Source organism: Falco rusticolus, chromosome Z, assembly GCF_015220075.1.
Source record: "Falco rusticolus isolate bFalRus1 chromosome Z, bFalRus1.pri, whole genome shotgun sequence".
Classification (NCBI taxonomy): domain Eukaryota; kingdom Metazoa; phylum Chordata; class Aves; order Falconiformes; family Falconidae; genus Falco; species Falco rusticolus.
Genome location: NC_051210.1, coordinates 75,385,145 through 75,413,020, shown reverse-complemented (window position 1 = coordinate 75,413,020; position 27,876 = coordinate 75,385,145). Strand labels below are relative to the sequence as shown.

The window sequence follows — 27,876 nt, the reverse complement described above, 5'->3', positions numbered from 1 at the left end:
GTCCCCCTCCCACTAACCCCTCCCTGCTGTGCTCCCCTGTCAAACTTCCCCACAGAGGCAGACACCAGAACGCAAGCCCTATTATACTTACCTGAACCTGTTAAGACCACTCAGAATCAAAAAACACCTATCACAACCCTAAGAGCTCACAGGTCAGGTATTAAGGCAAGAGACAGAAAGACAGCAACAAAAAAAGTGGGTGAAAAATAACAGAACAGTCCAACAAGAAGCAACCCAGTGACTCCTACTCGGTTTTGATAGCTATCACATGAAGGCTTGAGTTAAGGAAGGAACTGACTGAGTGAGGCAATCATGCACATCTTTCCAGTTTCTGAACTGTGAGGAGAAATACAGCATGAAGGGCCTGTTTCAGAAAAAAAGGTAACAATTTATAAAGCCAAATGCATTCAAGATGCAAACAGCTCTATGCCTGCCAGGACCACATAGAAAGAGAAAACTGAAGAGGAAGGGTAGAAACATCAGAAATATTTTGCAAGCTGTAAGAAAAAACAGTTGAAACATGCTCTGACGGGTTTTTACCTATGCCTACAAAGCTTTGCAAGGGGCAAGAGGGCTACGGTAATTCCAGACCTGCTAAGCTAGAGCTGTAGACTAGGTGACCATAAATGAAATGTCAAGGTAAACCTCAGTGCAATATCTGCATTTACATTCGTGGACAAAAGTACCTGTAAATATAAGGAAATAATGGGATCAAAGACAAGCTTGATAGAACTTTGCACATGAAATCAGAACACAAGTTCAGAGAAATCCCTGTGGAAACATTGATAGAGTGATTAGGAAGACAGAAAAACAAGGAGATGAATGTGGACTGCTGTACCATCACATGCTGATTTGACAACTGGCTGAAGGTTTCCTATTACCTGCTTCTATAGCTTTGCACTGCAGATGTGATTACACCAGATGCCTTTGTACTATGTGCTAATCAAGTACAAGGTTGGTGTATTTAGAGTTGAAAGGGTAAAGATGAAAGGTTAAGCATGGCAAAACCTGTTAAGCATCAGCACAGCTGCCACAGCGCTGTTGGACTACATGGGCTCCTCTGGACTGTTTTTCCATGGAGATCCTCAGCAAGTTGCCTATCACAAGTAAGAACACAGACACCATCCGTTCTCAGAGAAAAAGGTTCTTGTTTTGAACTCAACACCATCACAAAATGGATAGCAGATAAAAATGCAAAAGAATGAAATGTTTATAAAGGCTAAAAGCATGATAAACAGCTCAATGTTCAACAACATATTTTACCAAATAAAAACAACAAACCATCAGCAGGATAAAAGAAGATTGCTGATGCCGATGAAGTCAGAGAAACATTGCTACCTGCCTTCTGAACAAAATTAAAAATTATGCCTTCCTTCACCGGTTCCTGAGAAGTAGGATCTGTCTGTGCAATTTTGTTAGCACAGAACCACTGAAAGGCCAGAATCAGGCCACCTTCTGGATACTCTATGCTGATGACTTTACTTCTAGCCCTACTATAAGTCTTTAAGACTGTTGCAGCAAAATAAAGGATCAAGGGGCCAACCTATAAAAAAAAGGCATTGTCTTAGGTAGGATAGACTCTGGAGAATGCAGATGGAAGCTACAAAAAGAAAAAAGCAGGTAAGAACATCAGACAGAGCACTTGCATAAGTAGTCTTGATTTCCAGGGTATCATCTGTTATCAGCAGGGATGCAAATCAAGTACCTAGACATTTGAAAAAAAATCTCAAGCAACCATGTTTTCAAGGCTTTGGGTAAATATATCTGAGAAACAGTTTACTGCTTAATTTAACACAGAACGGTCAGAGTTGGAAGGAACCTCTGGAGATCATCTAATACAACAGGTATCTCTAGCCCACATTTTCTCTTTTAAACTGCAAATATAATTATAGGTCTTCTATAAACAGCTCAAATCAGATGGGCTGCATTACAGACTTGAGAAAGCTCTTATTGACCAAATACATCACCTGTAATGTCCTTTCCAGTCATCAAAAGCCACAGTGAAAATCTGAAAGGCTGTATCTATAGTGAATGCAATTATTTCACTGTTTAAGAAAGTGTACAGAAAACAGAAAAGCATCTTAACTTTTCTCTTAGCAAATGATGGGTCCTATAATTCCTACTCCATTACAACTTCACCCATTTTATTGACCCAGAATCCAGGGGTTTACTTTTTTCTTTTCCTGCAATCCAGGTATTAAGTGAACGACTCACAGGAAGCTAATCACAAAAAAGTATTAAACACCATAATGCAAGATAACACACTTAAAAGTTGCAGTTCTAGTAAAAGAGAAACGATGTATTGCAGAAGTCATTTAAAAAACAGGAAATGGAAAAAAAAAGTTTACCTTTTGGTCCTTTTCCTTGGCAGCACTGAGTTCAGAAAGGGAGAGCGATAGTTTTTCCTGCTGCTCAGCTAGGTACTTCTGATAAAGGCTCAGAAGTTCCTGGCATTCTCTGTACTGCTGCTGCAGAGGTGAGACATAAGAAGTTAAGGGAAAAAATACTCTTTAGCAAATAGTTAAGAGTCAAATATATACCAGCTTAGTCTGTGTAAATCTGATTTAGATCCATAACAGTTGAATTTAAAAACAGATACTGTGCGTTTGAGTACTGCCTAATGATGATAAATCTGCCTAGAGATGAATGTTTAAGTACAACCTTCTTTGTACTCAGAGAGTGGGAAAAGAAGAATTGCACCAAATTCTTTATCATTGGAAAAGGGACAGCAGCAGGAGGCAGGTGATGACATTGTTTCAGTTGGAACAATTACAACCCTCTGATTTGTATTCAGCAAAGCCAGACACTACCAATGTTTATTTATAAATAAATAAATAGCCAGCCAAGTAAGTAAATAGTCCATTTTTAAGCACAGACATGGATTCACAAGCCCACATATCCAAATCCAATCTCTTTGCTTGATCACCAACAGCTCCAAAACCCACAGCCACAGATGCAGTGCTACAGGCCTTTTAGAGACCAGCAATGATTTTTGGACAGTAATTTGGAAAAGCAGCAATTGTGGTGTTGGCAAGGTATTAGCAAGCAACAGTGTCCTGCCTTGCTTGCAGCATTGAAATTCCAACAGGAGATAAATCTGCTCTTCACCTGTCATTGTGTAATTCCCCCCTTTGCTCACGTAGCATGGTAAACCATTTATGCTCCCCTCTCTCCCCCCTCACTTTTAATTATGCATGCAGATGGGATAAGGGCTCGCTGTCCAAAGAGATTACTCTGAATAAATACTTTAATAACAAGTCACCGCAATTAAGGTAGGGAACAAAAAACTTCTTCAATCTATAAAATGGTGTTGAGTTACAGATTTCCTTAACATTTTTATGATCTAATCATTGCTTCTGGGCAAATTCATGTTGCAATCATTTTTGCCAATCATGGCTGCATAAATAACTCACTGCTTTGTTATTCCCTGTTATGACCCTGAGTTTTGTTTTGTTTTGTTTTTCCTACTCCTCCATCTCCTTCTTCTTCTTCTTCTTTTGAGGGGGGGGTGGGGGGGGGGGCTTGCCAGGTTTTTGATTGTTCGGTCAGTTGGTTGGTTTTCTTTCCTTTAAATAAAAGGCTATGCAGAGAATAAGCAAAACATTTTAGGAAGGAATGAGAGGTTATTAAACCCCAGTGTTTAAATCAATCAGGAGAGCTCCTAGAACACCTTTCCTCAGCACCTGGAAATACAGGAGGATACAAACAATGGTATAAGCAAGCTAATTGCTTTCCAGAGCCAGCCTGCCTGAAGCCTAAGCTGTTTTACATTTCAGTTCATTTCATCAGAGAGCACCAAAAGGCTGAAGTGATTTGTGGTGGTCTCAGGAGTCTCTGCCAGCTATGATGTATATAAAAAGAATTTTTTATTCCGGTGGTAACCATAGGCAGTAATGTTTATAGTAGGTGAACATATTAGCCTGGACGCAGGGCATGAATTTTACTCTAGAAAAAGCCAGTTCATTTATACAGCCTAAGAGTTAAATGTCGGTATTTGAAGACAAATTATAGGGAAATTCATTTAAACCCATATTATGTGGCAGAATATAAAAACAGACAGTCCTATCTTTATCAATTTTTTACAGCCCTCTTAATTCACTCTGCTTCCAGCAGCCCCTTCCCCACAAACAGATTTTACCCTTTTTCTCCCTCCAGCTAGCACACTGCTGGCACAAGGAATGAGTATCCTAAACAGCCTTGGGTCACATGAGCGATGGCCATGCACCCACCCTCACTCTTGCTACAGGGTTAATACCAGTCCTGCCGGAAAGCTAGGCAAAATAGCCCTTACTCCCAAGCTTAGCACATACATGGTGCAAGTGTACCACAAAAGAGATGCCCAGTTTGTGTTTTAGACTGTAGAGCCCTTGCTGTGCACGTGCCACCACCTCTTGCTTGCAGCTCCCAAACTTATTTAAAATACAGCTTAAAACATGACATGCAAAAATTAACATTAGGAAAGCATGCACGCAAATCCTGATTGTCCGAGGGTCAGTTATATGATCACGACTGAGTAGGGCAGGAGTTAACATGAGCTTGAATGGAAGCCAAGATATCCCTGAAATTCTTGTAAGATTCAATCAGCACTGAAACTGTTGAAACTTCCTGTATTAGAAGATTAAAACCTAGTTCATTCACACAATCACTCTACATTAAGCAGTGTATTGTTACAGCCACCACAGTGTCTAAGAGTCCAAAGCCCTGCTTTGCTTCCTAAGTAAGTAAACATGAAGCTTTGAATAGGGGGGGAAAAAACACCCAAAGACATTCATTTGTTTAAGATACATGCAGAATTACTGTAAGTACGGTAATCCTCCATAATGTGCTAGTACATTTACTGCACAATATGTTCTTAAGAAAAAAAAAAAAAGGCTTAATATTAGATTTTATTCTTCCGTTTACTGTATTTTTTCCTAAAAGCAGCAACAGGACCCCTTTTTTCCCCTCCTAAAAATTAGCCGGGCAGTATACAACACTGCCAAAAAAATATTTAAATCATTCAGATATAACAAGGGCACACATACTATGGCAATACAGTCTCTAGACAAATACATAGATAATAATAAATACTTTCATAATCTGCTTAAAAAAATTAATGTGATAAAGGTGAAAAAACCCCATAGGACAACAAGTCCTACAGATTTGTATTCCACATAAAAAGTAATGTGCCTAAATGCTCACATCAAATATTTCTTCCTGTGTTCAGCAGCACAAATACTGGATTTACAAGATGTTAGTTACCTGAGAGAAGTGGTACTTAGCATTTCACTGAATGGTAGTTTTATGTCCAGGAAATATGCATTTAATGTATCTGAGTAACATATTTTATGCAGTTTGTTAGTAAAGTATTAAGGGGTGGGGGGTGGGGGGTGGGAACACAAAAAATCAAAATCAGAAATGCGAAGGTTAAGATTTTAAGATTACAACAGGCACATTTATATGTCATACTGCAAGTACTATATATTTTATAGAATACATTAGTTAATTTTGTCACTGAATGTAAGTCACAGAATTAAGAGTTCATTTATGGCTTTTAAGAGATAATAACTTCAGCGAAGACAGAGTTGGCTTTGAGAGGAGGGACTGCTAGCATGCAGCAGTGGCACGCTTATAGAGGCCAGGAACGGATTGCCAGGGAGAGGGATGTTAGACAGAGAACAAAGAGCTTTTTTCTTAGGGGTGAAGCTTGGTGAGAAGGCACAACCAACAGTATGCTCAGCTGCTGCCAAAGACACAGTGCTGCTCACCCCCCACCCCGCCGTCTCACTCCCTCCATCAACACCAGCCCTGCAGCTCCCCCAGACCCCTCACTCAACCCAAGGGCTCAGGAAACCAACACAGCAAGGCAAAGGGTCAGTCAAGCACAAGAGCTGGCACAAAGCAAGCAGAGGGAACAGGCAGCTGGGAGAGGGGGGCACCTCTTCCAGCTGCAATAACCTGTCTGGTAGGGTCCATCCACTTTGCAAAGTCTCAATCTTACAAATATTTCTACAGCTCCACTCTTAAGCGTCAGGCTTTTAAGACTGCCCTGTGACGACACCAACTACTCCCAGCTTACTCCTTCTCACAATACTTTCAGCCCTCTCACAAGCTGAAGTAGGACAGACAGCTAAAGTTTCTTGCATCCCCAGAAGCTGGGGAAGGCAGGGGGAAGGGATGGGAGGGACGGTGCCGATCTCTAGCACACCCACTGACCTCCCGTACTGTTCCCAGCACACTGCTTCCACTGCCTCTTTGACTGTAAGTGAAGCCCAGCTTAAAACCTGAAGTGCTTTGGTTTAGAGCATTCAGCACCTTCCTATAAAGCTTTTGAATTCTACACATCAGCCTCCACATCCTTCTGTGGGCAATGTTCATGCTACATCAGCTCAAACACCCACCGGTCTCTTCATCTACAGCTGAAGTTTTCAAATAAAGCCAACACCAGGCTACTGCATGAGGGCCACCGGCTGAAGTTCTGCCTTTCTGAAATCACTTCTAAAAGGGGAAAAGAAGAAATAAAGAAGAAATAAGGTAGAAGGACTTTCTTTTTAGAAAGAAGGGGGGGGGGGGGGGGGGGGGGGGGGGGGAGGAGGATTAGCCTGTATTACTGAACAAGAAATGTTTGTGTTCGCCTCACTTTATTTTAAAGAAAAAAAATTAAACCTGAACCAATCTCCAAGGACAGGAATCTGAGGCTGGAAAAAAGGTTTCTAGAAGCTATTACCAAGGGAACCGAACAGCACAAATCAGATTTTTTTTACCAATAAACCTAATGACAAAGCTCCTTCTGTATTTTCAGAGTGTTTGTGAGAACTCACCTAGTGCCTCCTTCCTTAATAGCTTGTCACAAGCATTTTTGGGACACACATAATAAGCTCTACTGTTCCCTTTTTACACATGGAAAATTCGTGGTACAAGGAGTCCTCAGACGTGCCTGTGCACACAGGTACAGCTCAACAGTCCCATGCTCCACAAGCCAGCTCCAGGACACAAGCCTTGCAGCTGTAGGGTAAGTTAGCACAGCTCAGGCAACACTAACAGACTGGATTCATCTTGCACCTGATTAGCTCAGAGTGCAAGTTTGCCTGCATTCACTATGCGGACAAGCCCTAGTATTTCCCAAGCGTCAAACAAGATGCCAAAGGATGACTGACTCCTGTAGTCCCTGATTGTACCTCTGACTTGGACCATCCTTTCATCCAAGGCTGCATACTACAATCCACGCCCAGAAGAAAACACAACAGCTAAATCCCATCTTCATCAACAAGATGCTCCAGGTCTCAGGAGCCCCTACATCCAATGGAAGATTCTCTAGAGATTCAGAGCTATTACAGAGATATGCAAAGACTAATCAAGCACCCAAAGGAAGAAAAATAGGCACAAGTTAGATTTAAATTTAAGGCAGCAATAACTTATATTTTGTGGTAGAGATACAGAAAACTTCCAGGGATATGATTTCAGTGCATGATGAAGAAAGCTTTTTGACATCTGCCATCATGAACTAGTAGCAACAAAGCACGTTGGTTGTTGGTTTGTGTTTTTTTTTTTTTTATTCCCTGCTTAAGGACATAGATCACTAACTACTTATCATATTGGCAGATTCAGCAAAGACTGAACTCTCCTCACTGCCTCAGAGAGTCCCTTCAAGACAAAGGCTGTGAAAAAACTAGACTGAGAAAGAGATGCTGAGGAAGTACCACTGACATTATGTTGATGAAGCTAGACTAAGCACTGAGAGGTCTTTGGTCTCAGAAGAAAAATCTACCCAGGTAAGTTGCAGGCAGACCTGTTCAAGGAGCTTTTGCACAGTCACAGTAGCACAGCATCAAGCACTTCATGCCTGATCTCATTTACCTTGGCTTTATTTTTCTCTGGGTTGTTTTTTTGTGTTTGAGTGTTGGGTGGGTTTTTTTCTTTTTTTAGTTTGGCTGCAACACCAACACTACACCACTTCCAGAATGCACCTGGACTGTGCCCGGCAACTTGAACCATGTCAAAACAAGCTCACATCTGTTCAATAGACACACCTCTGCATTATAACTTTGGCACCTTGTACGACCATGGCATTCCACTGCATTGTTTACTCAGTAGCCAAAAAATACCTTAAAATGCTTCTGCAAGAGTAAGAAGGCATTTCACCAAACTCAAGCAAAGACTAAAACCAACAGAGCTGGGTCACCCAATAATATCAACCCTGTATCCACAACTAAGGCTCAAGCTACACTTAAATGCTCATAATACAAGGGAAGAGAATTTACAGTCTTCAGAGCCCCAAAGGCCCACAACAGCCTTGTGGCAAATTCCACTACAAGTGTGCTCAGTTTGAAGTGGGCCCACATTATTCCATGCATCACACAAGCATATATTTTTCAGTATTTTGACACACGAGGAAATGAGGTTTATTTTTTACCTGGAGTATTTTGCGTATCGATAGAGGAAAGGTACCGTGCCCTTTGGGAAAGAAGCAATATGTATGTCATTCTGATTTCCACCTGCAGGCTTTCTTCTTGCTAACCAAAGAAAGGATTAAAATAATGCAACTTCAACTACTTACACATGAAAAGTCATATGATTAAAAATAAACTGCTGGTATTAATGAATTAACATCTAAAAGGAACACTTTAAAATATAAACTAAGATATTCTAAGCTCTTTCCTTTAGCATTAAAAAATTACATACTTCATTGGAAGCTGACCAGACTTAATTTTAAAGTACAACTTGTGTTTAACACATATACAGTTCTGCACTTTGACAATCTCATCTCTGAAGAGCAACAATGGAACTGCATTATGGAAATGAAACTATCCAGGCACAGATCTAAGTAAACCCTAACATGTTTCTTGTGCCTTTAAAATTAAGAGAAATAAAATAAGTGGCTTGAAACCATGTGAATCATTGTTCTGTGAAAGGGTAAAGACTAGTAACTTCTGTGAAGGTTTATTATCTAAACTCTGAAGATGCTGCAAAGACTGAAGTAATAAAATGTTTTATGAACAACTTCACTTCACTTATTCTTACATAACTGAGTTTATGTGGACCCCTTGGCACAGTGATACTAAGAACCTGTAGGGAAGATTCTGCACATCCACTTTTCAGTGCATTAAAGAAATCATCTGGTGCAGGTCTGAACCTTATGAGCCTTCAATTCAAAACACAATCTCCTCCTGATCCAAAATCTTCAGGAGGCACATTTCTGAAAACACTATAAAGAAGCAAGTCACATAGAATAAGATAAGGATCTCCAACCTGAAGCCCAAAAGTTATATTTTAATTTACACTTGAATATTTTAATGTTGTTATCCAGTCAGTAAATTAACTCAAGATGCAAGAATAAAAAGGGAAGATGCATAAGGAAGAAGGTCACAAGGTCCACAAAAGTTAAGAACTTCACTTCTGTCTGAAGCATCAGCATTATGTTGTTGAATACCACAGCTCTCATATTAAGGAATTGCTTAATACATTCCCATTCTGTTTGAAGGGAAATTAAATTTACATTCTTTGGGAATACAGTATTGTAATTAGTTCATGACTTGATTACACTTTGAAGTGAGCCAAGACTGCATATGGTGCATATAAATTAGTTAAGTTATGGTTACCTACCTAAAGGAAAGCTAGAGTTAAGAAGAAAGTCAGGGACGAAGCCAGGGCAGTCTTCTGGGGCTTTCAGGAAGCAAACATAAAACATCAAATTCAAATCTAATCACTGGAGTTACTGATGTCAGGTGGGAACAGAAATAAAAAACCAGTTACCTAAAGAGCTGAATGAGTTGTTTTCAAAAAATAATCTTTTCACCTCCACCCTACCACCTGTAGGGCAGCTGTTAAAATTGATCCTAAAAAAAAGCAATAAAAGATAGAATATTTCCTACCCTGGTTAAATTTGCCAGTATGATTTATTCCTGGTACTTGTAATTTTTTAAATTTTTTTTTTATAGACAATCTGAGTTTTATATCAACTAACAAGATGCTCTGTTCCACCCAGATGATGAAATTCCCAAGTTCACTTTAAACATACTAAAAAAATATTGAGATGCACAATATAAATATAGTGTATCTAAAATGGGCCAAACAAAAAGTGCCACTGGTATGATTTGAAAAAGAGCAAGGAAAACATTTAAAGCTAAAACTAATTCCAAGCATAGCACAAACTCAGAAAAAAATCTCTATCATACTTTCAAAATGAAAAAGCATTTTAAGGTACAGGATTTGATCCTATATATTGAAAATCCTTTCCACTGGATATGCCAATCAAACTGGACCGTTTATCTGCCATGTTCTGGTTCAAAGGTGGAAAGGACAAAAATATCACATGCCATCATAACGCCAGCAGATGTGCCCGGATCAATAAATAAACAGTACCATCTCAGAGCTTGCACTTCCCATTCCAAGTGGAAAACACATCTCCAGCCTTACCTTCATTAATACAAAGAAAATGATGCTTTCAAGCAAAGAAAAACAGAAAATAAAGGTTTATTAATGCAGCCTGGCTGTGCTAACAACTTTCTTCCAGTGAAAAGGAAGAAATCAACACAAAAGGCAAGTTATGCCACTACACACACTGGTAAAAACATGCATTTTTGTAATAATGAACATGAGGAATCCGATGAGAGAAAAACTACAAAACCTGAATACATAAGTACAGACCTCACAGCTCATCATAACAAGCTACTGGTCCTGGCACAGGCCATAAAAATTTCTACTTTTGGCTTAAGAACTGCAATGGAAGGAGAACTTCCTCATTGGCAAGGAAGAGTTTGTTCAGAATATACTTGCTGCTTTCAGGGGAGCTCTGCCAACACCTATAGCAACTTTCAGGATGTAAAGATTTCTTTTGGCATTTGGTTAGATGGCACAGCTACCCAGCCTCTTCCACTGGAAACTGTTAAGGAACTTGTTACTTCAGTATTTGTCTATCAGCCTTTTAAGGAAGCCTTTTTAAGGAAAAAAGAAGCCTGGAGATTCAGCCACATACAATTTCTGTGCAAAACAGTCCCAGCATCCTAAAACACCACCATACATTTCATCATGTACGACAGAAAATAATCTCAACCTGTGCCATGTGAGAATATTAAGCCAAAAAAGGTATTTCACCACGCACCATCCACACGCAAACAGGGCTATTTTTTCCTTTCACATATTTAGAGTGTAAAATTAAACAAATAAAAGGAACACTGCATAATTCAGCTTTCATTTTCTATCAAATTGCTCATAATTGTAACTATAAAACGATAATATTCTACCATATGTGCATCTGCAAAGCCGACAAAAGCACTGGTCAGCCCCCGAGACAGGAAAGATGGACCTGTGGCTCCACCTAGTGGCCTCGCTGGGTATTACCGCTCTCCGAACCGAACTCGCACAGCGCGCTTGTCAAATTTTGAGGTTAATTTTATTACAGAGAGGTATCTAACACATCACTTTGAAACACGAAAATCCGCCATGCGATCCTCGTGCTACCGTTCTTCCTCAGAGCACACACACCCCCATCCGCACAGGCAGCAGTCACAGCTCCGCATAAAGCACCCATCACTGGGAACACTTCCTGATTTAGTTGCGAGGCCTTTGTTAATTAGAATTTAAAAAATCTTTCACAGTAGCCACCGTTACTGTGTACACAAAGCTATCTGTCATATCAGTAGTACTCGATATTACAACAGACATGCTCTTTAATTTGACCACAAAGCTCCTGGTAGAAGCCTGAGGAGAGAGAAAGTGCTTTTAGCCTACACAGGAATTGAAGTATCTGAGAAAGGATGCTCAGCTTGTTATGCTGAGACACAGAAAAAGGAGTTATTTAACAGGATAAATGTGAGATCGAAGCCAGACGCATGGAGGAAAGGGGATGAAGGAAGCAAAAGACAACGGGAATGTAAAACCTGAATTTACTGAGAGCAGAGCTACAGCACCTCCATCTCAATTAAAGAATATGCACAGCGAATCAAAAAGGTGTCTGCTTTGCAAGGAATGAGAATGTAAGATCACAAAACACCAACTTGTTTTATAACAAAGCTAATCAGGTTTGGGCTCGGTTACTATCAGAATAGGAATGACCTGAGAATACACAGTGGTGTCTATCTTGTTGCTTCCTCACAGGAAACAATCAATCATCACCCTTAATTTTATATACTTGATGTCTCTCACTGCACCTTTCCCATACAGTCCTTAAATGGGAATAAAGCTGACAGAAAAGCAGCCTCTCCTCCAGGCTATCTCCCACCACTCCCAGAATGACAGACTCCTTGTCCAGGTCCACACTGGAAAGGAAACCTGGCCACTACAGGGAATTATTTTGTTTGCTGCTTCCTCACATGGTTGCCTCTCTGTATCTTGCACAGTCAGCATCTGGCTTGGGTATTTCAACTTTCCTTTTCTCTCCCCTTTTAAACCAGAACATACTCAAGGCAGAAGTACATAGATTTTAATCTGACTTATTGGCAAATGGTGCAAGTGGCAAGATGAAATTCTGTAACCGCTGCTGGACCAAAATAGCAAAGAAAAAAAAAAATCCAAACACAAAAACCAGTGAGCCAAGAAATCATGCCCTTCTTATGGAACTCCCTTCAGTGTTACAGCTAGAACAACACAGAATGCAAAAACTGCAGATGATTGTAGATGATTTTTTTCTCTCTTTTAAAACTACTGCTATTTTGACAGTCTTTCTAACCTTGTTAGAACACAATCTGTTTGCACACTGTTGATGAGAGAAATGCAATGCTCCTTTTCCTAAAAGGCAGCTGAGGTCAAATCAAACTGCATACAAGTGCACTAATACTACTTTTAAAGGTGTCCCCAAACCCAAAAAAGGGAAGTATTCCATGTTAGAATGCTGTGGAGATCTTTTCCAGCACGTGCCATACACATCTCTGATTAGATAAGTATTTCAGAATGACATCGAAGGCCTCGAAGTTGGTCCTTTCTTCTAAAAGCTAGCCTTAAACATGACAAACTGAAACACGCTGGTTTCACTGAATTGAAGCCAGCGAAGAAAAGATTTAGTAACAGCCTCATTATAAGGTTCATTGTTGTAGGACTATTTCATATACAAGATTAACACATCTTATCTCCCACTTTCACTGAAACCTATTATACCCCTCATTAATACATGCACATTTCTACATCATTTACAGCACCAAGGTCTCAAATAGTATTGTCTTGAACAGGGTGCGTTCTGCTGCCGTTCCTGGTGGTAGGCTCTTTTTGCAGTAACAGTACTCAAAAATGGAAGACACCGCTAGGCAAACTAAACAGGGCTACTTAAACCTGAGAGAAATTTAAAATAAAAATAATTTGTTTTGCCAACACTTTGGATTTCATTTCTTGATGTATACTCCATCACACGCACACCAAAATGTGACACATTCACATACTGTAAGACGGGAAAGTTCTACCTTCCCAACCTGACTAATAATAATTCTCCCTCCTACCAATTTGGGATGTAGAAGTAGATAAAGAGAACTACAGCTCCTCAAAACAACGGGCATTTCAAAATTCTTCAGATCTCGATCATCGGAGAAGAAAAAGAAGCTGTATGGTACAAACAGTACAACACTCGCCCAGAACACATACATTCGTGTCTGTAGATACACCAGGACAGACCAGAACAATGTACCTTAATATTATATGAAGGGGAGGTAATCAGGTAAGGAAAAATACAGTTTTCACATTCTCAGTAGACCAAAGGGAACAGGCTGGCCCTTGTTCTTGCACAAGCAGGAGAAGAGTTATGAGGCAGATAAATACAGGACTCAACAAGACAGAAAATTTCTCTTCAAAGTATTTCAAGACAGAGAATATGCATTTGTCCAGCAACAGAACAAACAGATTCATGTGTTTACTCTTCCATATTTCTATCCACCAGGTTCCAAGCAAAGAAACAGAGGAGATTTTTCACAGAGTTCCCCTAAGCTGTTGAACTGTTCTCTGCAGGATGCCATAAACATTTAAAGTTTACACGGACTCACCTAAACACATCCATAACAAAAAAAAAAAAATCCATTTAGTGCTATCAAACAGAAAAAAATTCTGATTGCATTTTTTAATTACAGGTTTCTGGACATTGGGAGACTTTTGGGGGCAAGTATTACTGTTTGTTTACCCTGTCCATATACTCTGCCATGCATTTGTGGGCACTGTCAGCATTAAAACACCGAACTTTGCCATTTGACAGTGCATAGACTTCTCATCATGGTACCTCTTTGCCAACCATCTGAAAAGAATTGCTATGAATTTTTTAGGAGGCGTGTTAACAAAATTCCCTGTCCCTTACACCTGACTTTCTGAAGCTACCCTTATGCCACCAAACTGATTTCCAAATCAGATGGTTAGTATTTTTTGAAGAGGAAGAAAACAAACGACCTGGAGTGATTCTACTGAGAAGTATTGACGGCAAAGACTTAATTTACAGGAGACAAACGTACAGCCCCTGGGATTCTTCTCCTGTTCTTGGACATAAAGACGCTTACACTGGCTGATGAGTTTTGTAGTATGAAAAGAGTCTTGCCAGGACAGGCCTACTACCATTTATGACCCATTCACATTTACTTTTGTCTTTTTTGAAGTTTACATGCCTTCAGGTAAAAACAAGTTGATGAGGCTCTGGAATTGCTATCTCCTGCAAGAAAACCACTCATCTCCTCCCTATATCCTCCATTTACTAGCACGGAACAGCTAGGATCCTGGAGGTCTTCTTGGCTTCTTACATGGAGCATACCAATATATGCAGCTGGATGTGTATAAACCAAGGCATTCTAATGTATTGGTGAGGAAACTGAGAACCTCTTCTCCAGAGCTATGACTTTTTTCCTCCATTATAGCTCTCCATTCTTCTTAGAGAAACATTGGTAAGTGTTAGCCTTAAGGATATCAGTGCTGGAGGGCTGTTAGTTCAAAAGTCAGGAATTCCGAAATCTAAATTCAGAAGCGTTCATCAGAAGAAAAAGTAGGTGAAAAGAGTTTGCATAAAGACAGTTACTGGCAGCAAGAAAATGATACTTTCAGATGTCCTCCTCTCACAGGATTAATATTCGAGTAAGCAAATACTTCTTGGGCAAATTCTTTACCTATTGCAATATAGTAAGAATAACAGGCAAACAGCTCCATGCATACAGCCACTCCCCACCAAAACAAAACCAGAAAAATCTGTGATCCAGTGGGTCTGCAGATAATGCAGAGCTCACCACAGATGCTTGGAAGAGCTTAGTCAAGTCAGGCACTGAAAAGGCCTTCCTGTAAAATACATTCCTGTGATTATAATGTATTTATGTATTTCTGAGCCGTCAAACCAAAGACACTACAAGGAAACTGGGAAAAATATTCAACACTAAAAGGTTTTATACAATAGGGGCCTATAAAAATCAGAGACATTAGGAGTATTTTTCACACCAACAGGTCATCAAGGTAACCTGCACACCAAGCTATGGGGGGATGCCTGCTTCTTGTCAACAAGTAGGAAAGGAAAATGAGTGTATGTGAATGCCTTGCAAGGGCCCTAGACTAGAAGTGACTGGCTTTCTAAAAGAGGACCATAAATAAAAACAACTAATTAAATAAATAAAACTAGAGAGCTACTTTCTGCACAGAAGTTCAAAACACAAGACAGGAAACTGTTCAGTGAAGAGTTCAATGAACCTGAATACAAGATCCTACAGGTTTCAAGTGATACTTCTGCCAAGGCCAAGGCACAAAATCATGAACATCCAGTGAGGTGTTATCATTGATAAATATCATGGAGACCATAGCAAAGTGATAGCCCCTAAAGAATTAACTTTTGAAGCGCAGGATTAATTTAGAAGCCAAGACTGCAGCACAGCTGCTCAGTATCTCTCCTTAATTTCAACAGATCAAGGAAACACCCACACCTTATCCATTTCAAATGGAAACTTACTAAGACAAACTTATGCAGTATCTGAATAGCTTACAAGTATCAATGGACTTACTGCCATGAACCTTGTATGTCCACTCTACAAGGAAGGTCACATTTCATAAAGGGGAAGGCAAGTTACAGAGAAGGTATGTGATTTACAGGACTTCACAGAAGTCTATGCACTGCAAGTAAGAGAATTCACATGTGTTAGATCTCAGAGTACCTTCACAACAGCTTGCAATGCTGATGTTTCACTGCACTGGCAGTGTAGCTTTGTGGTCAGTCTCCCTAACCACCTGATATCTTTCTAACACAGGGGCTGGGGAAGGAACCTGTACGTTCCTCTTTTTTTGACAGCTTTCACCAGTAAGATATTTCATATATTCTTGCCTTCCCCTTCCAAGAATTAATTAAAATGAGAGAGAACTGAAGCAAGATAGGGGCAAAAATTAAAGCAGTTACTGTACCACAACACATCTGCCTCTGAAGTGAGAAGGAACAGACAGCACCAAAACATCTTCAGATCTGACAGGTTGCTCTGCTACCAATCTGCCCTAGCAGGTGAGACAAGTCACTCCATGACAAGTATCAGAAACAAAGGAGCTTAATGCAACTGCAACTATTTTAAATGATTTCTCTCTATTGTGCAACAGGAGACAACAAGCAGTTCTAACCAAATGTGGAGATTTTTCTCCCCTGAACTGCAAAGCTTTAAAATTAGTACTTTGTGTGTGCCTGTTCTTTTGTCTGGATTTCTTAAGGAACAAAAGAACCATGCATATGAAACGCCAGAGAAATATGGATCCATAAATAATACCATATTCCCACCTAATGTAAATATTTATGTAGTAATTTACCAGAAGAAGATGCAAAGTAGTCTTTAAATGTTACATTGTATTAAAGGTTAACCACATGACATGGTTTATTATGAGGCTCTGAATTATGTTTAAGACAAGCTTTTATTTTCAGTTGAAGTTCTGGTGTTGAAATGGATGGACAGAGTCAAGGAAGTCTAGTCAACTCTCAAAGATGAACACTGAAGTTCAGACTTCTTCAGTATTTTTTCAGTCTGCATAGCCACAGGCCATGCAACTCAGCAGCATATTGATTGAGAGAGGAAGGACCATATTCTTCACAATTAGAATAGGTAGAAATAAACTTGTAGTGAGGTTTGGTTCTTATAGCAAGACTGATGATGCTGGGTTTCACTTAGAAAAGCATCCTCTCCTGACATCAGCACCAAATCAAAAAGGATGTGCACATACCCCTAAGAAAAATGTTAAACGTAACAGTAGAACTGCTCCCAGTACAAATACATACCCTCGGATTTCATAACGTAAGTGCTAGATGTAGCCTCATCTTGTCAGTGACGTAATGTTTCTCTGCCCTATACCTTACACAGAAATTCATGATCCACTCTTCACTCAGTCCTACAAAATCCAGCTTTTTACTTCATACCCTGCTACAGTCATCATCACATATTTATGGTCTTAACTGTTCCTTTTGGTTCCTTCTTGAGCTCTCACCTTCATGCCTAAAGTACATAATCTAAAACAGTTAATATTAGACATAGTTTCCAACTCACCTTCTATTTTCTCTCTTATACAAGGCTTTCCTTAGAAATATTACTTTGCTGACTTCGTTTCCAATTCTCTTGATCTCTACATGATCTTCCACACTGAATACTTTCTTCATGTCATCGCTTTCCTCAGATGTAAGACCTTTGAAGCTCACTACAGACTCCGTCATGTAGGAACTGATAAAAAGATTTTCGTGTGTTTTGCTTTTTCATTAACAGAGTTGCTTCCATTTACACTACACTGAGTAAGATCCGCTCTTGTGTGACTGCTTTGAGCCAGTCTCACAGAGTTTCAAAGGTTGTAAAATGGAGACGTGAAAAAAAAAAAACAAAAAAACAACCCAACCACACGTAAGCAGTATTATAGGAGGTAAATATTTTCCGGTACGGAGGATAAGAACGAATTGAGCACTGTTGCCAATACTGCCACTTCCTACCCTGAAACCCCTGTGAGAAGATAAATTCCCCTGCTCCAAGCACAAGCTATTCACAAATAAACATTATGACCCTTTTTAAATGTACTCAAATAAGAATATAAACAATAGGAATGGTTAAAAAACACTGCATTTCCTTTGTGACTATTAAAGCACATGCCTCAACTATCAGCAGGAAAGGCTCATTTTTTTCCAGCTATAGCTAATCAGAGTAACATGAAGAGATCTATTAATGTTCCCTGCTTCAGCGAGACATGAAGTGCAGTCTTATTGATGGAATCTGCACTTTTGGTTCTCATTTGTTCTGCTTGAATAAGCTTACCAATCTGAGGCAACATTTTCAGACACTGGTATTTTGAACACCATTGGTCTTCTGGGTCTATCCTTTTTTCTCCACCTCACTGTATCTAGATCAAAGAAACCCTGGAAAAAGAGTGTAAGAAGCTGGAAGCATAAACTGTCATTCCTAAGATGCAGTAAAATCTTTCATTTCAATAACATACAGAAGCACTCCGAATGTATTACAGCTTATCAATGAAGAGGTATAGAATGGTACTGAAAATAGACCTTATTTGTATGCATGCCACACAAACATGTTAAAATATGTAGTTAAATATGCTCTTGGAGTTAAGTAGCTTTCATAGAAGAGAATCATTGCAATTATCAGTGGTAATAGCAAATCCTCTCTGATACAGATGTTTACTTCCTGTTCCAAGAACCAGAGCAGGAAACAGCCCTGTTAAGTGCATTTATCTAGGACCAGCCATAGTGTTCCTATTTGTTACCCTTAAGTGTACAACTTGTAAGAAAAATATGTAGCTTTTCTTTCTCTCCCCAGCATAACTTAATGCATTTAAAACATTTAGTCAACAACCAAATGCCTACAGAATTTTGTTCCAACCCTTCTCTGACTATAGTCCTATCTCCTCAATTTACAACTGGAACACAGAATTAGTCATCTCTAGGAAACTGATAATATTAGCTTTTCATCACAAAAACCTCAATTAAAACCCATTTGAGAGAAGCTGAGCAACTACTTTACTGTATTTTTTCCTTGCCCTGTTTCTTGATAGCTAGGCTGAACCTAAATATCATTAGGTACTGTGAACACTAATAAGTAAGACCTATCTATAACAAGTGCATTTATCAGTTTTGTTGCATGGGGGAAAAAAGAAAAGAGGTGGGGGGGAAGGGGGGCGGGGAAGACATTAAAATACACAGTTTCTTCCCAATGCCCACACATTTACTTCTTGCCTATTTCTTTTGGAAAATGGTAGAAGTGGAACTGTCTGTTCAATTTCTTAGATTTCACTGTGCACCTTCTATTTCTTAGAACATGGCAAATACTGCCTCTACACAATATCCCTAGTACTTATAATGCAAAACACTTTATGACACTTCTAGCTCTGGGAGAAGAGAAAATGAAGCATGAAATAAGAAATATACCAGCAGAACAATATTCATTGACACTGGTAAGTCTCTATACTGCTGCACTGGGAAAGTATTAGTATTTTGGGGGTTTAGGCCACCTTTTTTTTTTTTTTCTTTAAAAAAAAAAAAAAAGAAAGAAAAAAAAAACCAACAAAACGTTTGCCCAGCTTTTCTGATGTCACTGGTATGTCAGTCCTTGCAGTTTTTCTCACGTAACATGCAACCCAGAAGCCAAATTTATCAAATCATGCTCAAATCCAACAGATTTATATGTTCTCATATAAATGACAAATATTTTTTGGCTATCTGAAGTATATCATTCTCCTCACAGTTCTTCATAAATCCCCCACCTTTGCAAAAAGATGGTCATGTTTTCTGAAGTCTGAAACCAAACACAGAACTAGCAATAATATTTTCTTTTTTAGCAATAGTCAAGAACTAGCAATATTTCCTTTCCTAGCAAGAGTCAAGATAACAGATTCACAAACAATACAGCCATAAACACAGAACAAAACCCATAAAAGAATACCTTGACTGACCAAAGATTGACCTTAGTTGAAAAAATTTAAAAATTATTCTTTGGTTCTTGTAGCCTGTATTGAAATTGAAAGAAAATGCCACAAAAAAAATAATCATATTCTTAAAGTCCAGTATATACAGGCAATATACAATTTAACCTGTACCGATTTGGTCAATGTTACTCTGATATTCAATAATATGCTCTCACACTGGTTTTCATGCACAATGTTAAAAATCTTGCAGAAGCACATACAGGCAATGACAGAACTCTAAAAACGGTCACATCTAACAAGTAAGAGTTGGGCAAGCTACAATTACAATAAAATGCATTTGAGATATAATAAATGCTTTTCAGGGCAGACTTCTGAACCTCAGTCTCAAACAGGGAGTGATCAGAATCAACTGTTCAAAGCACATCCTGATTCGGCATTTGGCAGGCAAGTTATGGGGAACTCCACACTACCACACCAGAGAAAACATGTGGAGGCTGGAACTTCTGCAGCAGGTATCCAAAGTTGAAACTAATTTACCTACATCAGCCAATGAAGAATAGGATGAATCGTATACAATCACCGAGTCCCTCATGCCACAAATCCAAAGAAATCTGAAAAACACAACTTGCTTTTTTTTTTGGATTATAATAACCAGTACAAACCCCTCCAGATTCCACTTGTACTGCTGCCACCTTCCTAACACCTCAGAGAAAATACTTCTCTTATTTTCTTCTTCATGGGAAAACCTTTCCATGGAGTAAGAGACAAAACAGATCAGCACATCATTGGGTGAACTACAGTTAGAAATTTGGCTACAGCTCGTTACAGCTAACCGACAAAGGCTTAAATTTTTTATTACTGATTTGCTTGAATAATACATCAGACTCACACTAATGTAATAGGCAACTTGGAATATGCAGCCCTGATTTACCAGAGTTTGCCTCATCAGAAATTATTTACAGTAAAAAAAGTATGAAATAAGTGACAAAAAAAAGCAAAGATAAATGTTACAACATTCATTATCACCAAGCCCACTACAATACTTACAGTGTCATAGCTACAGTGTTGGAAATCTACACTGTGAACAAGTAATAAACATGTAAAAATGATTCTGTTTATCTCCACTTCTTTGTTTTCTTTCACTAGCTTGGGGAAGGATCATTCACACCTGTAGTTTTCTCCTCTTCAAATCTACGCGGACTTTTTCTGAAGGGAGAAGTTGTTATTCCACAGCTGCTAAACAGTTTTCAAAGCCTGCCACTTTGGTCCTGATGTACTTCCAAGGTACAAAAGGAACTACCCCAACTAGCCCTTACATGCTAAAAAAAATAACATAACTACACAACTTAGGACATTAAAAGAATTTTCTCATACTTTGCAGCAACCTTAGTTACAGACTGCCAAAAATGGACAATGGTATTTTATTCCGTTTCCTTAACACAGGAGGGATGGGATACTGCCAGGGCAGGCAGCAAAACCAAAAGACAACTTTCAACATCCAACATAGATAATGGTCCATAGATGCATTTTTCATTTTGCTCCCCCCAAAAAACTCACAAGAAACAGTATTGGAAAAAAAGGTGCTTAACTCATTATTTGCATTAAGGATAGTATACATTTGCTGAAAGTGTCTTGCATTGCTCACTACGTTAATGAAGACCTTGATCAACCACCCTAAAATAATCTCATGCCACAAACACCACACACTGCTCATCACAGCTGAGATGCTGACATTTGCTGCAGGGCTAGTACTGCCACACTAAACTTAGGCACATAATCCACCTCTTTTCTAATTTAACTAGAATCTATTCTAGTCTGTAGAAGAACTGCAATCTTAACTGCACAATATGTATATTTTTCCCTTGATTGCGCCTACTTGTTCTTTCAAGGGCATTCCCATTAGGAACAAACACTTCTCCATCCTCTCTCCCCCTTAAAGCAGAGTGAAAATAATCCTATCAAGGGAAACTTATTACTGTTTCCAAATTGCGTCTGGCTCTCAGCAGGCACTCTCTCCAGGCAACAGTTTTGCCGCTACATTATGACTAATTTTTTTTTTTTCCAGATGACATTTTGTACTGTAAGTAGGTAGAGGAAGGACAGATATATGTGATGTGGGATAACACAGAACCTCCAGAGTCAAGTGAAATAGTAGTGTCTCCTCTCACTCTGCACCCTCCTGCAAAGAAATTTCGTTTTCACTCTAGAGGATGATTTCTTAGCACATTGCACTATGCACAAACACAGACCCTTTTAAAAATTAATTTTTAAGAGAGGGATGAAACCTGTAGTTTTTTCAAATTTTCGGCTCCTGGATACTTCGTATAATGAAGAAATAAAATAAAAAAGAGTAAGGAGGAGAACAAAAGAAACCCCAAAAGCCATCATTTGATTTCTGGCTACCTGGACAAAGCACATGTTGTCTAATGCTGCCATCTGCTGTCTGTATGTAATGGCAATGCAGCTCTGGCTGTAAAAAACAGTTATCCAAACTGTTCTCTTCCACTAGTATGAAAAAAACAAAACCTCTCCAGTCCCTTTTCAATTTATGGGTTTCCACAATCCTTAAAAATAGATGTACCAGTGTGTTTTAAATAAGCTGTTTCTACTAAGCAAAAAAACCCACCCAAACCCAAGCCACATTCAACAGAATAAAACACTGTGCATGTGATTTTTAGGGAGAAGATAAAGAGCAATTTTACAATTAATTCAAACTAAAGTTACTGAGCCTGCTTCAAGATCAATTAACAAAAATGCCTCAAAGTCACAGGTAATATTACTGAACAAAGAGAAGCTTATCCAAATACACACCAAGGAATTTAGGTATAATTTCTAGCTATTTAACGAGTACACATGAATACACAAGCCTTACCTACAAAGCCATGTGTAATTTAACAAGATGAAACAACCATCTGCATCAACAGAAAGGGCTTCATATCTTAACAAATTCTTCTGAGTAAAATAAACAGGGGAAACAAATACTTCTTCAGGGACAGGTCAGAGAGAACCCAACACAAATTGTACAGTAAGAGCACAGAGCTACATTATGTCAGAATGCCACTTCAAAACCAGACAGAGGAGAGGTTGGTAGCCAGGTTCCAGCCTTTTAATCTGTAAGTGTAAGAACAGCAGCTCTCAACCCACTTATAAGAAAGGTTATATATTGCCAGCTCCTACTGGGAAGAGTCTTAGTTTAAAGGCAGGTTCAGAGGTATAGTTCAGCCACACGATGCTTAACCGAATGTTACACTATTCTGCATTTCATCAGCCTCCCAAAAGAATTTAACTAGCCACATCAATGTCCTTTCCTACCACATGCTCTTGTGTTTCTAACCCGAGTTAACATACTCCTCACCACATCTCCTCAGGCACCAGTAAGATCCCCTTCCCCTGCAGAGGTGCTTCTGAAAAGCTGGAGCACACCTCTTGACTCCACAACTCAGGAAAGCAACCCTCCCAGATTCACAGCATCCATACCCTTCCTGCTCATGGAAGTGAAAAACAAAACCCTACAAAACCCACAGCTTCTTAAAGTTTTAGGAAGATGTACTACAGGCTTGATACAAGGATTTAGTTAAAAGACAGCTAAGCAGCATCCCAGGCCTATTCTCTAGGTGATGCTCAGATGCAACTTCCCACTTCCTGCACAGCACTTGACATTTCCATGTCAAATACAACATAGTTATAAGATAGCTGCTTAAAAATGCTTTTGGCCAAGAATTACACTTTAGAACAAGTCAGAAGAAGAAAGCAGTAAGAACTGTACCACAGCTGAAGTATCAGATTTAAAAAATTACTGATGCAGTCAGCTCTACAGTGGTGGTGCCACAAATATTGTCAGGAACAACAAAGCTTTGAAGGTACAAAATCCTCTTCAAAGCTTGGATCCAAGCAACTATCATTTTTAAGTTTCAACTGTTCTGTACTGCAGCTTTAAGTGAAAGGGCCTGGCAAGCCTGAAGCACTTTGAATAAAAAAATAAATAAAAAATAATAAAAATTGGTACCCTGTAATTTAGCTTCAGCTTCAAAAAATACAAATAAGGTGACTTACGCCAGGCTTCTCTCTTTAACTGTATGGAGCAAAGGACTTTGTAAAGCACATGCAGATTTTTCCAAGTAATTTAAATGCTGCAGATACGAAAGTCCATACTGGTGTAATACAGGCCTTTCTAATTCTGATTTCTGTTTCTTATGACTAGCAAGTATCATGGAGCAGATTCAGTGATTTCCTCTAATTCTCCAAAAACAGGCTGACCTTGGCCACTAAAATCCTTCCTTTGGCTAAGCGAACAGAATACTTTTTTCTTATGCACTTGCTGCATACTTCAATACAGCACACAGTTGCTGTATCTTCATTCTGGCACCCCTTCATTGCCAAAGATGTCCCAAGTCAGGACTATCAAAATCAAATCACTTTTCCCTCAGCAGGTCTCTGAAGCATATTCAGCTTGCTGTGTTTTCCATTGGTTTAAATCTAACTTTTTTTAATTGGAACTAACAAGGCAAGCAATTGTTCTTCCATTTTGTAACTCTTTGGGACACCATACTCCTATGGTCTTGTTACTGCGCATCTCATGCCATAGGATCTGCCAGCTGGATGCAACTGTTTTCATCACTAGTGTTTTGTGGGTTTTTTTGTCACAATCACTAAACTCAGACCTCTTCCACCCTATCCACTCTTTTACTAGAAAGCCAGATGCAAGTAAACTTTTATCGCTGTTCACTGCCTGTATCACTCTGCCGAAGTACCTATTGCCTTAGAAATTCAGACACAAAATGGAAAGATTATACTTGCTACAAATAATTTACACTTCAATGGAATTTTGCAGTAAAGTCCCACCTTGTTTCTCTCCTCATCATGACCATAAAGATAACAGCTGAAGCTCGTATCTTCTCTGAACAAGATTTCCCAACCCTATCCTGAATTAAGTCATCTAAAGGAATCCATTATCTTAGTTCGATCTAATGCTCAGTCTTGATCGTGTCTGTCTCAACTGTCACTTCTTGGCTTCTGCACCTCTACCTATCACTTTGGTTCTTTCTCTACCATGCTACCTACATTGTTTTCAGCCTTTATTCCCACTGCTCTTTGGACTTCAAAGAGAACCTATCTACATATGAATTAACATCAGCTTGCCCTCTTCATTAATGGTTACTCTACAATCTCATCTACTAAGTTGACATTTTTAATTACCTTGATTTGCAAGATCTTTGGACAGCAAATGTACTTGTAAAACACTGTAAATACGCATGATTAACACAAAAGCAGAAATACACTTACAAGTAAGTGACGTTTGAACCAGAAAATATAAGGCTGCAGAAGTAAAACACCAGTACTTTGAATTAAACTTCAGATGAAATAAGGCAGTAGATAAGAGATCTCCAGTGTGCTATGCTCAATACAGCTCATGTTAGAATAAGCAGCAAGCAGTGCTCTAGCAGAATATTCCAATTGGCTTTCAAAACAATCTCAAGTAGGGGGTGTAATAATCAAGTTGGTAAACTCAATTTGAACATGAAATGTATTGATTTCTTCTGTGGCTAATCATCGTCATGATTCTAAATTATAAAGATCAGGAATTCTCTTTTCCCTCAATGCATACAGTAAATTGCAAGCCAACAACAGTGCACAGAGCTGTAACTGCTATCTGACAGGACAAAAATGCCTATTGTCCTATTGCTTTTGTCAGCCCATCTCCTCCTTATATTTTTCCTCTGCTTCCTTATTTTATCTGTTTGTTCAACACAAATGTGAACTTTAGGTCTATAAAAATGAAAAGCCTTTTCCAGATGTTGCCACAAAGCAACAGAGAGAATCACCTTCCCACTCCACCTTCCTTGGATGCTCCAAAAAAGTTCTCTTTCCTCCAGTAACACATTGCACATTCTCAGCTTAATCAATAACCAAGACCAATGACTAATGTATTCCACATATTCCAGTATGACTTCTTTATAAGCTGCACTCCATTTCAGCTGAGTATCTTCATGCATTCTGCTAAGTATGTCCCTTTCTTTTTTTTAAAGCACAGTCATCCTGTTTCAAGTTACTCTTAAAATACAAAGATCCTCCAAGAGTTCTGCAACACTAAACTTAGCCAGGAAGATAAGCATCACCATTCAAACTCAGAACTAACAAGATCTATCATAAACATCATTACCCAGTTTGAGGCATTTTGTCACATTTCAGCCCCCAGATTCCACCTCCAGATTTCACCTTCAGTGGCTATTTAAATTCTAAGCCCTTTGGAGTTATTACCAGTCTAAAGTGTCTTAACACTTTTGATCCCATTAAAATCCCACATGTATTGCTCTGCGTTTTTTTCCAAGTGTAATACTACCATGGTATTATCTACTTCTACTCTCTTGGTTCTTAAAAGAGGAACTCTTTCACAAAGGTAACGTTTCATGGAGGTAACGTTTGTATTCTTTGTTGTAGAAAAACATCAATAATCTTAACTAAGTGTGGCTGACAAGACACCCACGAAAGAAAGCCTTACACATCCTTGTTAGGATCACTGCAACAGAAAGCTAAGCTCTGTCTGAAGAGAGTATGCCTTCATCCTCAGACTTCTTGAGCAAAGTACACACAAGAGCCAACTTGGGGGGGGGGGGGTGGTGGGGGTGGTGGTACAAGAGCAGAGCTTTCTTTCTGCTTTTCTTCCAAAGCAATAACATTGAAGCTGTTCATTCTGAAAAGTATCTGCCACATTCAGAGATCAGGACACACAATGTGGGAAATTATGCTTCAGTAAATCACTGAGATCTGGCTCAAAGTAAGGATGGGATGCAAATGAAAATAGTGACAGGCTGAGTTTACTAGAAGGTCCTGAACTATGGTGTCATCTTTAAAGTTAAAGATTAGACAAAGATATAAAAAATCATTCCCTGGTAAAGAACCTTTAGGAGAAATAAATATAAATATCCTACCGTCACTTGTTTACTTAACATCCTCTGCAAAGGCAATGCAGGTTGAAGTATGAATGTCTTTTTAAAAAGGGATTAGATACCCCTCAGATGGTGCTTATTCTCAATACTACCACAGACAGCTTACATTTTTCTTGTAGTAACCCCAAAACTAGTATTTCAGCATAACTGACTACTTTAAACAAAACAAAAAGGCAGCTACTTCGAACAGAACATCCTGCCTCTAGCATAAAACACAGCATTCTTGTTCAACCAGTGTAGATGATACTTCTGGTGAAAGAGCTGTACTTTAACCATGGCAACAGAAAGCATTTCCCCCCCCCCCCCCCCCCCCCCCCCCCGATAATCTCTTACTTCTGGTGCTTTATGGTTTTGATAAGAATAACCTACACAGAAAGCCTGTGGGCACAGTGACTGTCTACTCTCCTGCCCTTTCATTCTCACCCTATGCGTATTCAGGTATCATTTCCCCTTCCAAAACAAGACTGGTTGCAATTCTAGCAACTCCAAAGTCTTCAGCAGCTGGATACAGATTTTGCATTAAAAAAAAGTGATGCTATTACTTGAAAGAAGTCTGTTGGATGTCATTGTCCCCAGCGTTTGCACAGATGAACCGCTAACAAAAGAATTCAGACGTATTTTCATTTGAACTCTAGTACATCCCCAAAAACTCCAATTCTGTGCCAGAAATTCCCTCCTCATGAGTCTAAGCAAACACAAAGAGGAATTCATTCGCATTCTCCATTCAAACAAGCTTTAACAACTAGAAGAACAGAAAGCCCTTCTCTAACATCAAGGAGAGAGGACTATTTTTCAGATTATTTTTTACCCACAACCAGCTGTCTGCTCATGTGAGAGCCAGTCCAACTTAACCATTCCTGTTTTGATACTGTGAAGAAATGCTGTTGAGAATTTATTTCCAATATTAAAAGAGAATTCACATTTTCCATATCTTTCACTGTCTACAGACCCATAACTACTGCAGCTCTCCATTTGTCAACTAGGACTTCGCATTTTAGAAGTGCTCCATTAGATCCCTACAATTGAGATCTTCTGCTAGGCCTGGATGGCACCCAAATCTGCCTGTCAATGGTAGTTCCTCTCTGAGAGGTACGTAAGGAAATTGCCCTAGCATTATCCACTTGGTCAA

General features: G+C 39.1%; 1 protein-coding gene across 2 annotated transcripts in view; it reads right to left on the bottom strand.

The window, feature by feature from the left end:
• Positions 1-27,876, bottom strand: part of KIAA1328 (KIAA1328 ortholog) — a 173,756-nt gene that overhangs the window by 101,617 nt on the left and 44,263 nt on the right. For both annotated transcript variants that reach the window (XM_037373535.1, XM_037373536.1), the window contains one exon: positions 2,349-2,476. In XM_037373535.1, the coding sequence (XP_037229432.1) occupies positions 2,349-2,476 (128 nt within the window). The remainder of the gene's footprint in view (positions 1-2,348; positions 2,477-27,876) is intronic.